This window comes from Trematomus bernacchii, unplaced genomic scaffold, assembly GCF_902827165.1.
Source record: "Trematomus bernacchii unplaced genomic scaffold, fTreBer1.1, whole genome shotgun sequence".
Classification (NCBI taxonomy): Eukaryota; Metazoa; Chordata; class Actinopteri; order Perciformes; family Nototheniidae; genus Trematomus; species Trematomus bernacchii.
In genome coordinates, this window is record NW_022987688.1 from 216,122 (window position 1) to 232,109 (window position 15,988).

Sequence of the window (15,988 nt, forward strand, 5' to 3'; positions counted from 1 at the left end):
TTAAAGTAGAGACACTACATACTGATATACACCTGAACATCAGCAGGAGAGGACTCTTTAAAGTAGAGACACTACATACTTGATATACACCTGAACATCAGCAGGAGAGGACTCTTTAAAGTAGAGACTACATACTGATATACACCTGAACATCAGCAGGATAGGACTCTTTAAAGTAGAGACACTAATACTGATATACACCTGAACATCAGCAGGATAGGACTCTTTAAAGTAGAGACACTACATACTGATATACACCTGAACATCAGCAGGAGAGGACTCTTTAAAGTAGAGACACTACATACTGATATACACTGAACATCAGCAGGAGAGGACTCTTTAAAGTAGAGACACTACATACTGATATACACCTGAACATCAGCAGGAGAGGACTCTTTAAAGTAGAGACACTACATACTGATATATACTGAAACATCAGCAGGAGAGGACTCTTTAAAGTAGAGACACTACATACTGATACACCTGAACATCAGCAGGATAGGACTCTTTAAAGTAGAGACACTACATACTGATACACCTGAACATCAGCAGGAGAGGACTCTTTAAGTAGAGACACTACATACTGATATACACCTGAACATCAGCAGGAGAGGACTCTTTAAAGTAGAGACACTACATACTGATATACACCTGTACATCAGCAGGAGAGGACTCTTTAAAGTAGAGACACTACATACTGATATACACCTGAACATCAGCAGGAGAGGACTCTTTAAAGTAGAGACATACATACTGATATACACCTGAACATCAGCAGGAGAGGACTCTTTAAAGTATAGGACACTACATACTGATATACACCTGAACATCAGCAGGAGAGGACTCTTTAAAGTAGAGACACTACATACTGATATACACCTGACACAGCAGGATAGGACTCTTTAAAGTAGAGACACTACATACTGATATACACCTGAACATCAGCAGGATAGGACTCTTTAAAGTAGAGACACTACATATGATATACACCTGAACATCAGAGGAGGACTCTTTAAAGTAGAGACACTACACATGATATACACCTGAACATCAGCAGGAGAGGACTCTTTAAAGTAGAGACACTACATACTGATATACACCTGAACATCAGCAGGAGAGGACTCTTTAAAGTAGAGACACTACATACTGATATGAACCTGAACATCAGCAGGAGAGGACTCTTTAAAGTAGAGACACTACATACTGATATACACCTGAACATCAGCAGGAGAGGATCTCTTTAAAGTAGAGACACTACATACTGATATACACCCTGAACATCAGCAGGAGAGGACTCTTTAAAGTAGAGACACACTACATATGATATCACACCTGAACATCAGCAGGAGAGGACTCTTAAAGTAGAGACACTACATACTGATATACACCTGAACATCAGCAGGAGAGGACTCTTTTAAAGTAGAGACACTACATAATGATATACACCTGAACATCAGCAGGATAGGGACTCTTTAAATAGTAGAGACACTACATACTGATATACACCTGAACATCAGCAGGATAGGACTCTTTAAAGTAGAGACACTACATACTGAGATACACCTGAACATCAGCAGGAGAGGACTCTTTAAAGTAGAGACACTACCACTGATATACACCTGAACATCAGCAGGAGAGGACTCTTTAAAGTAGAGACACTACATACTGATATACACCTGAACATCAGCAGGAGAGGACTCTTTAAAGTAGAGACTACATACTGATATGAACCTGAACATCAGCAGGAGAGGACTCTTTAAAGTAGAGACACTACATACTGATATACACCTGAACATCAGCAGGAGAGGACTCTTTAAAGTAGAGACACTACATACTGATATACACCTGAACATCAGCAGGAGAGGACTCTTTAAAGTAGAGACACTACACACTGATTTGAGTTGTATGTCTGCAGTGTTAACAGACGTCCACTAGAGGGCAGTTTAAACCACAGATTTTCACATTTTGATGAAAGTTTCTAAAGTCTTGTTTTCTCCCCCTCTATCTCCCCCCTCAGGTCAGGCCTAAGAGTTTGACCCCCCCCTCCCCCCGATCGGAGCAGCAGCCAATCAGCTTGCAGAGATCAACGCTGCCCCCCCAAAACTCCCCCTGCAGCCCCCCCAACGGCCAGAGCCACGCCTCCCCCATTCCTGTCTCCCCATTCAGCCTGTTGTTTCCTCCCCCCTTCAGCCTGTTGTTTCCTCCCCCCTTCAGCCTGTTTCCTCCCCCCTTCAGCCTGTTTCCTCCCCCCTTCAGCCTGTTTCCTCCCCCCTTCAGCCTGTTTCCTCCCCCCTTCAGCCTGTTGTTTCCTCCCCCCTTCTACTTGTTTCCTCCCCTCTTACTTCCCCCATTCAGGAACAAGTTGTCTCCCCCCTGGAGCAACTTGTCTCCCCCATTCAGCCTGTTTCCTCCCCCCTTATTTCCACCCTTCAGCCTGTTTCCTCCCCCCTGGAGCAACTTGTCTCCCCCATTCAGCCTGTTTCCTCCCCACTGGAGCAACTTGTCTCCCCCATTCAGCCTGTTTCCTCCCCCCTTACTTCCACCCTTCAACCTGTTGTCTCCCCCCTTCAACAGGTTGTTTCCCCCCCTCACTTCCCCCCTCTTACAGCCTGTTGTCTCCCCCCTTCAACAACTTTCCTCCCCTCTTCTGCCTGTTTCCTCCCCCCTCACATCCCCCCTTCAACCTGTTGTCTCCCCCCTTCCACAGGTTGTCTCCCCCCTCACTTCCCCCCTCTTACAGCCTGTTTCCTCCCCATTCGGCAACTTCCCTCCCCTCTTCAGCCTCTTGTCTCCCCCCTTCAACCTGTTGTTTCACCCCTACAAGAGGTTGTCTCCCCCCTTTCATCCCCCCTAAAACAGGTTGCCTCCCCCCTTATATCCTCCATGCAACCAGTTGTCTCCCCCCTAAAAGGGGTTGCCTCCCCCCTCACATCCTCCCTGCAACCCTGTTTCCTCCCCCCTTGTCTCCCCCCTTCAACATGTTGCCTCTGCGGGTCCCGGCGTTGCTTTCGCCATCATCAGCGAGGCCGTGAAGGTGAGGACGCTCAATATATTCATTTATAGTTATTTATTTATTAATAGTTATATATATATTATTATTTATGTTTTTATATTTGTATGAGAGAGAGAGACATCAGAGAGAGAGAGAGAGACACATCAGAGAGAGAGAGAGAGAGACACATCAGAGAGAGAGAGAGAGAGAGAGAGAGAGACACATCAGAGAGAGAGAGACACATCAGAGAGAGAGAGAGACATCAGAGAGAGAGAGAGAGACATCAGAGAGAGAGAGACACATCAGAGAGAGAGAGAGACATCAGAGAGAGAGAGAGAGAGAGAGAGACATCAGAGAGAGAGAGAGAGACACATCAGAGAGAGAGAGACACATCAGAGAGAGAGACATCAGAGAGAGAGAGACATCAGAGAGAGAGACACATCAGAGAGAGAGAGAGAGAGAGACAGAGAGAGAGACACATCAGAGAGAGAGAGAGAGACAGAGAGAGAGACACATCAGAGAGAGAGAGAGAGAGACACCAGAGAGAGAGAGAGACATCAGAGAGAGAGAGAGAGAGACACATCGGAGAGAGAGAGAGACATCAGAGAGAGAGAGAGACATCAGAGAGAGAGAGAGAGAGAGACATCAGAGAGAGAGAGAGACATCAGAGAGAGAGAGAGAGAGACATCGGAGAGGAGAGAGAGAGACACACACACACACACACACACACACACACACACACACACACACACCACACACACACACACACACAACACACACACACACACACACACACACACACACACACACACACACACACACACACACACACACACACACACACACACACTTATGTATTCGTTGTTGTTCCAGGTGATAATAATCCAGCCTCAGACCCCCAGCAGCACTGAAGTCTCTCCTCAGACAGACCTCCCCAACACAGGAAGCCCCGCCCACCCCAAAATCACCCAAATCTCCCAAATCACCCCCAAAGTCCCCGAAGAAAGACGAGGACCCCGAGGTGAGCGAATCCAACCTACCCGTTACATTTCAACACAAAATAACAACGTTTGAATTAGTGTTAATTTCGTCAGCTATTTTTTTATTTAGTTTTAGTCTTAGTCCTGTGTTACATGTCCTTTTGAGTTTTAGTCATATTTAGTCACCTTCATCCTGTTTTTATTTAGTCAAGTTTTAGTCGACTAAAAGTCTGAGCATTTTAGTCTCATTTTAGTCAAAGAAAACTGTTGAGTCTTTTTTAGTCATCAGATTATATAGAACATTTCAGTCAAACTAGTCTAGGCTAAACCAATCATTTGTCATTTTAGTCAAACTTATTTCACAATAAGATTATAAATCAAGAATTAAGAAACAGCTTTGCAGAGAGACTCTGAGAGAGTATCTGGTCAGGTTTGTGTTGTTACCAGCTGTGTTATGGCCACATTGCTTCCCTTCTGATAAAACAATGCATTCGCTTGTTTTCTCAGCCTCATTGCAGCGAAAATGGGCCCAAATATCACATCGTTTCTTTCTCCCAAGCAGTGGTGGCTTTAGACTTTTCCGTTGTCAGTCATTTTGACAGACAGGATCGTAACATTTCCGTCATAATGCATTATTACCCGTCGAGTCTGTACACAACTCGTCACTCACTCGCGCTGACGGGGGGGGGGGGGGGTTAACGCGACCACTGCTCCCAAGCCCTGTTGTTGCCATTTTATTTTCTGTTAAATAAGGTGAGTTAGACCCTGAGTTAGACCCTGAGTTAGACCATGAGTTAGACCCTGAGTTAGACCATGAGTTAGACCCTGAGTTAGACCCTGAGTTAGACCATGAGTTAGACCCTGAGTTAGACCATGAGTTAGACCCTGAGTTAGACCATGAGTTAGACCTGAGTTAGAACCCTGATTAGACCTGAGTTAGACCATGAGTTAGACCATGAGTTAGACCCTGAGTTAGACCCTGAATTAGACCCTGAGTTAGACCATGAGTTAGACCATGAGTTAGACCCTGAGTTAGACCATGAGTTAGACCCTGAGTTAGACCATGAGTTAGACCCTGAGTTAGACCATGAGTTAGACCATGAGTTAGACCTGAGTTAGACCCTGAGTTAGACCATGATTAGACATGAGTTATTGACCCTGAGTTAGACCCTGAGTTAGACCCTGAGTTAGACCCTGAGTTAGACCCTGAGTTAGACCCTGAGTTAGACCCTGAGTTAGACCATGAGTTAGACCATGAGTTAGACCCTGACTTAGACCCTGAGTTAGACCATGAGTTAGACCATGAGTTAGACCATGAGTTAGACCCTGAGTTAGACCATGAGTTAGACCCTGAGTTAGACCATGAGTTAGACCCTGAGTTAGACCATGAGTTAGACCCTGAGTTAGACCATGAGTTAGACCATTAGTTAGACCATGAGTTAGACCCTGAGTTAGACCATGAGTTAGACCATGAGTTAGACCATGAGTTAGACCATGAGTTAGACCCTGAGTTAGACCCTGAGTTAGACCGTGAGTTAGACCCTGAGTTAGACCATGAGTTAGACCATGAGTTAGACCATGAGTTAGACCATGAGTTAGACCCTGAGTTAGACCCTGAGTTAGACCCTGAGTTAGACCCTGAGTTAGACCCTGAGTTAGACCATGAGTTAGACCCTGAGTTAGACCCTGAGTTAGACCCTGAGTTAGACCATGAGTTAGACCCTGAGTTAGACCCTGAGTTAGACCCGAGTCTTCCTGACAGTTCACAGTGTGCCGCTGCCCGGTGCATTTCAAATGTACCGCCGCGCGCAGCACAGACTCACAGCTGCTATAATTTCTCACTCGCACCACATGTTCATTAACTTCTTCTTCTGTTGTTTATAATAATAACACTTCTTCTTCTGCGTTTGACAGAAAGTGGCCTTCATGGTGTCCCTCGGCCTCGTCACCACAGAACACCTGGAAGGTAAACTCACCCTATCATCAGACATCAAATCTAAACTTTATTGACACAGTGAGTGGTTGTGTTGTGTTCTCTCTGTCAGGCGGAGATGTTTTAAATAAAGTTTGTGTGTTTTGACAGAGATCCAGCTGAAGAGGCAGGAGAGGAAGAGACGCAGCACGGCCAACCCGGCGTACAGCGGCCTGTTCGAGCCCGAGGTCAGGACATGATATCACTTTGATGAACACATGGCAGTTAAACCCCACGGCCCGCGGGCGAGGGCAAAACGCAACATCTTGCAAGAAACAGCGTCTGAGGGCTTCTTAACATTTAACAAACTATGAATGTGTCATACCCACTTAACGGGAAGAAACTCAGCTTTCAGACAATATTAACCGTTTTTAGCTAAACGAAACATAAGGGTAATAACAAAGGCTCTGAATTAGCCCTGAGCGGATTTAGCACAGAACGCACGGTAAAATACCCTTATTACTTATCGTATCTGCACAAACAAGATATTGATTAGCAAGCTGAGATTCCACAGATTCCAGAAATATAAGTATCATCACTGAGCGGTCAGAACTCGCAGCACGGGAAGCAAACCCAGACATCACACCACGTAGCTTTACGGAGCAAACACGGGACATTGTCTTACCTTTTGCTGTTTCTGATCAAAAGTCGTGTTCAATGGCATCAAAACGATAAGAACGCTGCTGAAGGTTCATCCAAAGGTTAATCCAATGTGTCTGAGTCACTTTGAAATGATTACTGATAATCCATCAGCATATTTATGTCAATAACGGAGTTTTCATATTAGCTGCTATGAGAGTGTATGACAGCTTCCTGTTTGGGCATTCTGGCTACGCATCACTCATTCACCAATGGGTAATGTTTAGATGGATTTTTAGGAACTTCCCCTCGATTCTATTGGCTCTAATGGCGCGTTTCCACTACAGCCCGCAGCCCGGTTTAAGAGGGCTGTGACGTCAGCGGCCCGTCTTTGGTTGCGTTTCCACTTGGCCTAGTACCGGCCGGCGGGTCCTAATTCACAGTTTTTCTGGCCTCATAAAATCGTGGGTCTAGGGCCAGAGACAACGAGGCTGAGTCGGGCTGAGTATGCTAAACTAGAGAGAGCATCGCTGGCAAGGGGGCTACAACTACAACAAGATGGACATATTTGACCGTGATTTAATTGTAATACACGTTTCAAAATGATGAAGTAACAACATACTGATACCGGTTAGTAAAAACCATGAATTAATGCTTTGTCAAGTCTGCAGACAGACGGCAGGAGAAAAACCTTTTAAAATGCGTGTTTTCTAAATGGAGATTGGCTAAGCTAACGCAGTATATGCTCCGACCGTCCACACTCACAACAACGGCCTATACAGACATAAATAAAGCAGCGACTGTATTCACCATGACACAGGCAGTCTGTGGTTTGTACTTGTTTAACTTTTGTCTAGTTTCTGAACAGATATGAGGAGCTGTGAGCTCTGAGTGCTAACAGCTAACGGCTGTGTTGTTTTTCTGGGGTCCTCTGAAGATCACGTCACGGCTCCGCCTACACTGCGTTACTATAGATACTGCCCCAGTTCCTAAACTGAATGGAAATGCGCCATAAAGTGAGCCAGTCCTAACGAGGCCCAGCCATACCGAGCGGGGCCGAGCGAGGCCGTGTAGTGGAAACGCGGCATAACGGTTAAAAAGAGGTGTCAACCATCAAAATCGAGCAAGGGGGGCCAGAGATATGGAAAATCCACCCAAATGACCCCAGAAGTGTTTTTTTTTTTCTAAATCTCTCTAAAAAGGTCAAATGTCACTTGTTTTGCATCAATCTTGATACAGGGTACTTATATGTTGTACTTTGGATTCCTAAAGCTTTTAGTCTACTAACCCATCATCCAAGGGTAGTTTTCACTATAAGTAAAAAAGAATTTTTGGACGGACACTATAATTTACAGTTTTTTACTATGTAAAATCTGAATTTTCTTTAAAATATAAAACATCTATATTGATTCTGACTTTTCTACATCCAACTCACAGGTTTATCATTACTTTGAGAAAAAAGATTATTAATTTAACCCTTTTAGAAGGGAAGATATGGGCATTTGTTCTGGGAATGGCATTTTCGAGCCTGAGACCTGAGAAACAGGCTCAGGGCTTAACAGGTTAGAGGAACGTAGGAACGGAAAGATTCGTGTTATAAATCTGGATCAACAGGTTCTCTACATGTTCAGATCAGAGTCAGTATTAAACCTGTTCAGATCAGAGTCAGTATTAAACCTGTTCAGATCAGAGTCAGTATTAAACCTGTTCAGATCAGAGTCAGTATTAAACCTGTTCAGATCAGAGTCAGTATTAAACCTGTTCAGATCAGAGTCAGTATTAAACCTGTTTATTTCATTCTAACTTGTTCCTCTGTGTTTGCAGCGTAAGCGTCTGGCGTCTCATTATCTGAACAGCTCGCTCTTCCTGTCGGCTCGAGGTAACACACACCAAAGAAATAAAAACATGTTTAACAAACTAACAGAGAAATCTGCAGCTGCCGCATTTAATATATATATTATATACACATATAATATTAAAGTGTTCAGTGTCTGCGCTGTCTGTCTGAGAGCAACGTAACTCGCTTCAATATCGCCGTGTGTGTGTGTGTGTGTGTGTGTGTGTGTGTGTGTGTGTGTGTGTGTGTGTGTGTGTGTGTGTGTGTGTGTGTGTGTGTGTGTGTGTGTGTGTGTGTGTGTGTGTGTGTGTGTGTGTGTGTGTGTGTGTGTGTGTGTGTGTGTGTGTGTGTGTGTGTGTGTGTGTGTGTGTGTGTGTGTGTGTGTGTGCTTCACTAACTCTGCTCTGCTTCATTTACATGCTAGACTCTGAGGATTTCTGCTGGAAGGTAGGTCACATGACTCACAGCACGCTACGTTGTTTGTCCTAATAATCATTTATTTATCAGCCACACGTTAAGCTTTGAACAAAACTACAAACTTATTAACATTAAAACATACTTTTATTTTATTTATTTTGATGCTATATATAGCGAATGTACTTTTAATGCAGAATAATACCTACTTATTGTTGTACTTAAACAAAGTCTGCTCTGATACACACAGTAACTAAGTACTTTTACTTTGACACTATTCTGCCTAGCAACAGTTACAGGTTAGCACAATGATTCTAACAATGCCCAGCTCTGCTCTGATTGGTTAGCTGGCCTGCTCTGGTGCGATTGGTCAACCACTTAGAGATGTCCCGCCCCCTTTAGCCGATCAATACAATGTGTGTTGGAGCTGCTAGCCAATAGGAGCGCGAGTATTCCGTTGTGATGTCACCGTGTTCCGGAACCTTGGGATTTTTAACCCTTTGCAGACCATTTACATGCACTAAAACGTGTGTGTGTGTGTGTGTGTGTGTGTGTGTGTGTGTGTGTGTGTGTGTGTGTGTGTGTGTGTGTGTGTGTGTGTGTGTGTGGTGTGTGTGTGTGTGTGTGTGTGTGTGTGTGTGTGTGTGTGTGTGTGTGTGTGTGTGTGTGTGTGTGTGTGTGTGTGTGTGTGTGTGTGTGTGTGTGTGTGTGTGTGTGTGTGTGTGTGTGTGTGTCCTCAGGAGGACGTGGAGCATGAGGATGTGTGTGCGGTGTGTCAGGAGGAAGGAGAGCTCCAGCTGTGTCACGTCTGTCCGCGAGCCTTTCATCCCACCTGCCTGCACCCCCCCCCTCAGGACCCCACCCCGGGGACCCTGGTACTGCCCCAAGTGCCAGAAGAAGGTACTGCACCCCCTACTACAATATACCTTTATTATATATATATAGAAGTTAATAATATAATAATAATATGTGTTCGTTTTCAAGTCTCTCTCATCATGAGCTCAGCAGCTACAGAGCAGATGACACACTGAAGTCCTCCAACAGAGCAACATGAATATATAGAGGACATCGAACAGATAAAACAGATACAATAGTGCAAGAGAGTGTTCTGAGATGTGCACGTTAATACAAATACAATGGAAATAGTGCACGAAGAGTCTGTATACAAGTACATGGAATATGATATATTGCATGGGTCGGCAACAGGCGGCCCGCGGGCCATTGTTGGCCCGCCAGCAATAATATTTGGCCCGTAATTTTGAGAATAAAAAATTAAAAAATATTTTGAGATTTTTTTTTTTTTTTTTTTTTTTTTTACAACATCGGACCGACAGTCGCACATATAGGCTATAATGTCCGAATAGAGAATCTACCTACACCTGAAGAATGCTTATTGTACTTTTATCTATGTTGAGAATGAATGACATACAGCACAGGCACAATCAGGCAGCGGGGTGCACTGACGTCAATTAAAGTACTTATTTAAAGGACACCTATCATGCTATATTTAAATGATATATTGTAGGGCCATACCTATATAAGGTATATTTATACGTTTCTGTTTTCAAAATACCAAACAGATCATGCATTTTAGCCATGCCTCATTTCGCTCTATGTGCTGTTCTCCAGCACTGTTTTTGCAGGGGGCTGATTCTGTGAGCTGCAGCTGACCACGCCCCCCTGCAGGAGAGGGGAGCGTGCTCTGATCAAGTCAGAAGAGGGGGAGAAAAAGAGATCTCCGTCCTCCGTGTTTTATTCTTATTTTATTATATAGAGTCGTTATTCATTTGTTTTAAAGCTCAATAAATAAAAAAGAAGACCTTTGACCGGCACTTTTCTAATTTTGTCCGGAAGATTTAAACTTTAACGGGCATCTTGACCGGCGAAAGAAAACTCTGCCGCACGGTCCCCTCGTTCCTTGGAAGAGGCGGAGAGGTGGGTGTTTGTCATCTGCTGGTGGACTAACCGGAGAGAATTACAGTACTTGCCTCGGGGAGGGAGAACAAAAGCCACAGCGGAGAATAAACAGAAGGGTAACCATGGCAACCATGCGTGGGAAGTCTTCTTCGCTGCTTTTGTGGCAGACTACAGCGCCACTTACAGGCCTGGCATATGTACTACAGCGTCTCCAGCGCTTTCGAGCGGCAATGGCCGGCCGTGGCCCAACCCCACATTCCCCTGATAGGTGGAGAGTTGGCCCAATAGCCGTAGCGCCACCGTCCTGACGTCAGGACAGTGTTCAAATCTGGATCAGTTTTTATCAGATCCGTTGCAGCCCCTTTTTTTAGAGATTTGGGTATGGAGGAAAATAGAGAGGGTTGTGTTTTCTGACACTTGGTGAGTTCCCTGGAACACCGGGGACACATATTCATGTAGAAAAGACGTACACAAGTGCATTTTGCATGATAGGTCCCCTTTAACTAATAAATACATTGAGTTTGAGTAAAATACTTGGTTACTGATTAATTTAGGTTATAATATATTAAATAAATTGCAAAGCAAAACATGCTGTAATTTATTTATTTTGTATTTTTTTAAAGGTTTTCAACCTGAAAGAATCCTAATGTGTCCTTGAAAAGTTGAAAGAAAAGGAAAAAGGATTCCAGTTGTCCATGCGTCCTCTGTTGCCCCTCAAGCCTCTCAAATGTGGGCAAACACTCAAATAAATGACAAAAACCCAGAGAACTTGACAATACTTATCAGAATAAAAGCATGTTAAATAACACTGCTACCTAGTTAATAACTCACTCAGTGGAGGCTCGTCCATTGAAGAAAGGGAGGACCATCCTCCCTAAAATTTCAGAAAAAAATAAACTTTGAAGAGAACAATAAATACACCTCAATTTAAAAGATAAGTCTGTTAAAATACAGATAATAGCCCTGACTTTTAACATGGGACTGAAATGGGGCTAGAGACGACGAGCCTCCCTTTCGGCGGGTCTATCCAGAGGCTCTGGATTGGGCGCCTATATCATCAGTGAACCAATCAGCGGATCTGACTGCGCATCAGAGTGTTGATGGGGAGGGTTATCAGCGATATCAGAGTTTTTTCTGAACCAGGGAACAGGGGCGCTGCGCCCTCTTACCAAAATCAATTCCTTGAATTAGGCTTTGATTATGTTCTGGCCCGCCATCTTGTGGCTCAGCAAAAAATTGGCCCACGGCCAAACTTACTTGCCTACCCCTGATATATTGGATCAGAAGAGATCTTAGAATCAGATCAGAAATAATTAGCACGATGCAAACAGATGGATGTTCTTTAAAAAGTTCAGGTGTTTAATATTGGACTGTGGGATGATGCTGTCTCTGAGTCTGGTGGTTTTATAATGTGTGTTTATAATAAATGTGTGTGTGTGTGTGTGTGTGTGTGTGTGTGTGTGTGTGTGTGTGTGTGTGTGTGTGTAGGTGCTGAACAAAGAGAACATGTCGTGGCCGCAGAACTTCGTCCAGTCCTACGTCACACACAAGACTGGTGAGCAACACTCTGGGTTATTTATAAAAGACTGTGTGTGTGTTAATACCTGTACTAATGTGTGTGTGTGTGTGTGTGTGTGTGTGTGTGTGTGTGTGTGTGTGTGTGTGTGTGTGTGTGTGTGTGTGTGTGTGTGTGTGTGTGTGTGTGTGTGTGTGTGTTGTGTGTGTGTGTGTGTGTGTGTGTGTGTGTGTGTGGTGTGTGTGTGTGTGTGTGTGTGTGTGTGTGTGTGTGTGTGTGGGGTGGGGGTGTGTGTGTGGGGGTGTGTGTGTGTGTGTGGGGGTGTGTGTAGTTCGGCAGGAGGAGAAGCGGCGGCTGCTCCGGAGAAACTCAGAACTGAAGAAGGAGTTCACTCACCTGGAGGAGCAGGACGACAAACTGAACGACACGCTCAAGGTAAACACACACACACACACACACACACACACACACACACTTATTAGTACAGGTATTCACACACACACACACACACACACACACACACACACACACACACACACACACACACACAGAGACAGGAAGTTGACGCTGCTGTTTCCTGTTGTTAGCAGTGCATGGAGCAGCGAGAGCGCCTCCTGCTGCGTCAGCACGACGCCACATCGTCTCTGCAACGCCTCCGAGATCTGATCGCGCTCATCCAGAAGGACCAGCTGATCCACGTCTCCATGGCAACAGCAACAACAACAACAACAACAACAAACAACACCGCCATCGCCAACAGCAACGCCTCCTCGCTGCTCAACACCAACTGGAGCAAAAACACCACCAGCAGCAGCAGCAGCAGCAGCCAACCAATGGAGAGCCCGGACGCCAACAATTAGCCCCGCCCCTTTTTTTATTTTTTTTAATAACATGACGACTTCCTGTCCGTCCAAAATGGAAACAATCCCCCCATTAGTGATGCGGATAGTTGAGTAAACCAGGGGGAATCTTTCAAAAGTGGACGCAAGGACTTAATTGGCTCATTAATTGGTTTTGAAAAAGCTCGTTAACCAATCAAAAATCCAAGATGGCCACCATTGATGGCTTGGAAAAGTCATTTTTTGCCGTAAAATATCTTTAAATTGCCCGATATGAAAGATCTGGGTGTCTAATCGTACATTTCTGACCCCGTAGAAACCAAATTCAGACATCAGGAGGTACTCAGAGGCTTCTCTTTAACATCTCTGATCAAAATAAACGGTATTGGGGGTGTTCAGTGTCCGCTTAACGGTAAATTTGACTTTACCTTAGTGAAAAAACATGTAATTTAATTCCAATATTGATCAATTCTGAAGTTTCCTCGGCTGGAAAATGGTCAGAATGATGGCTAACGGGCTAACGGGCTCTTACGGCCCAATCTGATGATAAACGTGGACAATTTGGTGCTTATTTCCCCTTTTGAACGATCCTCACAGCTACCTGCAGCGCTAAATACACTTTTTAGTTTATTTGTCCGAGGATCCAAAAAAAAAAAAAAAGCCACAAGAACTGAACGAGCCTCTTCAGTATTTTTTAAAACCCAACACCTACAGTGCTTACGAGATTTCTTTTTTTATGTTATTTTCTATTTATTATTAACGGCCTTAATGTATTTATTACGAGGAGTTAGCGTAGCCGCGGGACGTCTGAGCGCCCGAATAAAAAGCCCACGAATAAAAAAAGATATTTCCCTTTTTTTAAGAACATTCAGCGTAGAGCGGACGGTAGGTAGTTAGCGGAGTGTACATTAAATATAGATGTTTGTTCCGAGGTTTCTGCCATAAATATTCAGGAAAATGTTTTCATCGTGTATGTGAACGCATACGAGCCTTCAAAACAAAAACAGAGAATAACGTTTTTCAGTATTAATAGAGTCAAAGAAAAAAGTATTTAAGATAAAAACTACAGAAATGAGCGTTTCTAGTGCAGATTTTAGTATTTTCATGCCTGTCGATAAATGTGAGTATTCAAGGGATCACTGTACATATGTTGTATTATTATTGATATCATCGCAGGTTTTTCTCTTTTCTACTCGAGTCACATGTCTGAAGCGAAACGTCTCGCACGTTTAAATGTTTGTTTTCTGACAGCAACACGAAAAACAGGAATTATAAGACAAATAGTTGAAAAGAAATCGACGTACATTTCTCTAATTTAGGAGAAACAAAACAAAATGTCTGAAAATTCATCACATTTTCCACTAAATTTATTAAAAAAAAAATTCCCCAAAATGTCTGAAAATGTCATCTAAATTTTACCCAAAGTTCATTTAACATTATCCCCACCTTTCAAAATGTCATCCACATGTTGGTTATTGAAATGTGGTTAATAAAATGTATTAAATATCAGATTTAGACAAAGAAATAATCCGATAAACATTTTGCTTAAAAAATGTCAGAAAACACAAAATGTCCGCTTCTTGAAATGACTCTGGATATATAATTCCTGTGTTGCAGAAAACAGCCGTGTAAACATCGGAGACGTCGCTGTTTGTTCACGTCCTCCTCCCCTTTAAACCAGTATAGAAAATATGCCAAAAACTCTTTTCTTTGTTTTTGTACTGGGATCATCTCTCTCTCTCTCCCTGCCTCTTCGTTTCATATTCCCTGATGATTATTATCTCCATGTCTCCGGACGAGCCTGACGATGAACACGATGAACACGATGAACACTGCCTCGCAAACAAACGACCGTTAAATAAAATCAGGTCTTTTTATTTTCCATCGTTGTCGTAGAAACCAGCGAATCAGAAAAAGGGACGACTCGTCAAACTGCGTCCGACCGTCTTCCTGCTGGGACAGAAGTTTACGTGTTTCCAACTTTTTTTATTATTATTTTTCACACAGATGATGCACAAAATGAACAAATAGAAAAGAGAGAGAAATGCCTTTTATCAGAAGAAGAGAGGGAATCTGTGAAAAGAGAGAAGGAGCTTTTTGAGTTGTTTTTATTTATTTGTATTTTTTAATTTATTTAAATGTTAAGTATCATATCCAGGTCACCTCTGAAGTATCAACGATCTTAAAGATCCAAACTGTACGGCACAAACAAACATATTAAATATAATGAAATATATATCGGTGCGTCCGTGGCTTCAGTGGCAGAACAATATATTACAACACGAGCAATATGGAACAACAAACACCAAAATAAATGACCAACAAAAAACACAAATAAATAATTAAAATGTTATGTAAAAGAAATGTGGAAAAAATGTGGATTTTGAGAAAAAAAATGTCACAAATTTAAATGATTTGACGTTAAAATAAAACCATGCTTTCTGTTCCCGCTGTCACTCAACACTCTGAGCCAATGCACACGTTTTGTTTTAAAATATATATATTTGATGCGTTTTCATCAGAAGGTGTTTCTCAATGTCGAGGAAGGATCCTTCAGAGCCACTATTTCAAGGATGCTACGTCATCGAATCCCAATGTCCAGGATGCTTGGAATCCTACCGAGGCCTCTCATATGACGCACACTTGCTCGCCTGTTCCATTCTTCGTTCTCCGAATGCCACGAAGGATTCTTGCCTAGCCTCTGAAGGACTTGACTCGGAGGGACATGTCCTACCAAGGAAGCGTCCTCGACGTTGAGAAACACCCAGAACCTGCGGAGCTTTTAGTAAATTGTCCCCAAAATCACTAATGTGAAAACCAATGATCAAGAAAAACATTTTAAGATATACAGAGAGACATGTGATTTAACTAACATAAAATCTAACATTTCTAAGACAACACGACACATTTATATACCTCAGTTTCATTGTGTACATTTAAAT

General features: G+C 43.2%; 1 protein-coding gene across 1 annotated transcript in view; it reads left to right on the forward strand.

Annotated features, from left to right (window-relative positions):
• The window catches only part of phf21b (PHD finger protein 21B), a 24,072-nt gene extending 8,951 nt beyond the window's left edge, over positions 1-15,121 (forward strand). Inside the window, 13 exon segments of the mRNA XM_034137066.1 lie at positions 2,018-2,152; positions 2,434-2,574; positions 2,708-2,826; positions 3,881-4,013; positions 5,887-5,938; positions 6,056-6,132; positions 8,348-8,402; positions 8,785-8,807; positions 9,515-9,616; positions 9,618-9,674; positions 12,180-12,246; positions 12,539-12,642; positions 12,795-15,121. Of these exon segments, the coding sequence (XP_033992957.1) occupies positions 2,018-2,152; positions 2,434-2,574; positions 2,708-2,826; positions 3,881-4,013; positions 5,887-5,938; positions 6,056-6,132; positions 8,348-8,402; positions 8,785-8,807; positions 9,515-9,616; positions 9,618-9,674; positions 12,180-12,246; positions 12,539-12,642; positions 12,795-13,067 (1,338 nt within the window). The 3' untranslated portion in view covers positions 13,068-15,121.
• The last annotated feature ends 867 nt before the right edge of the window (positions 15,122-15,988 follow it).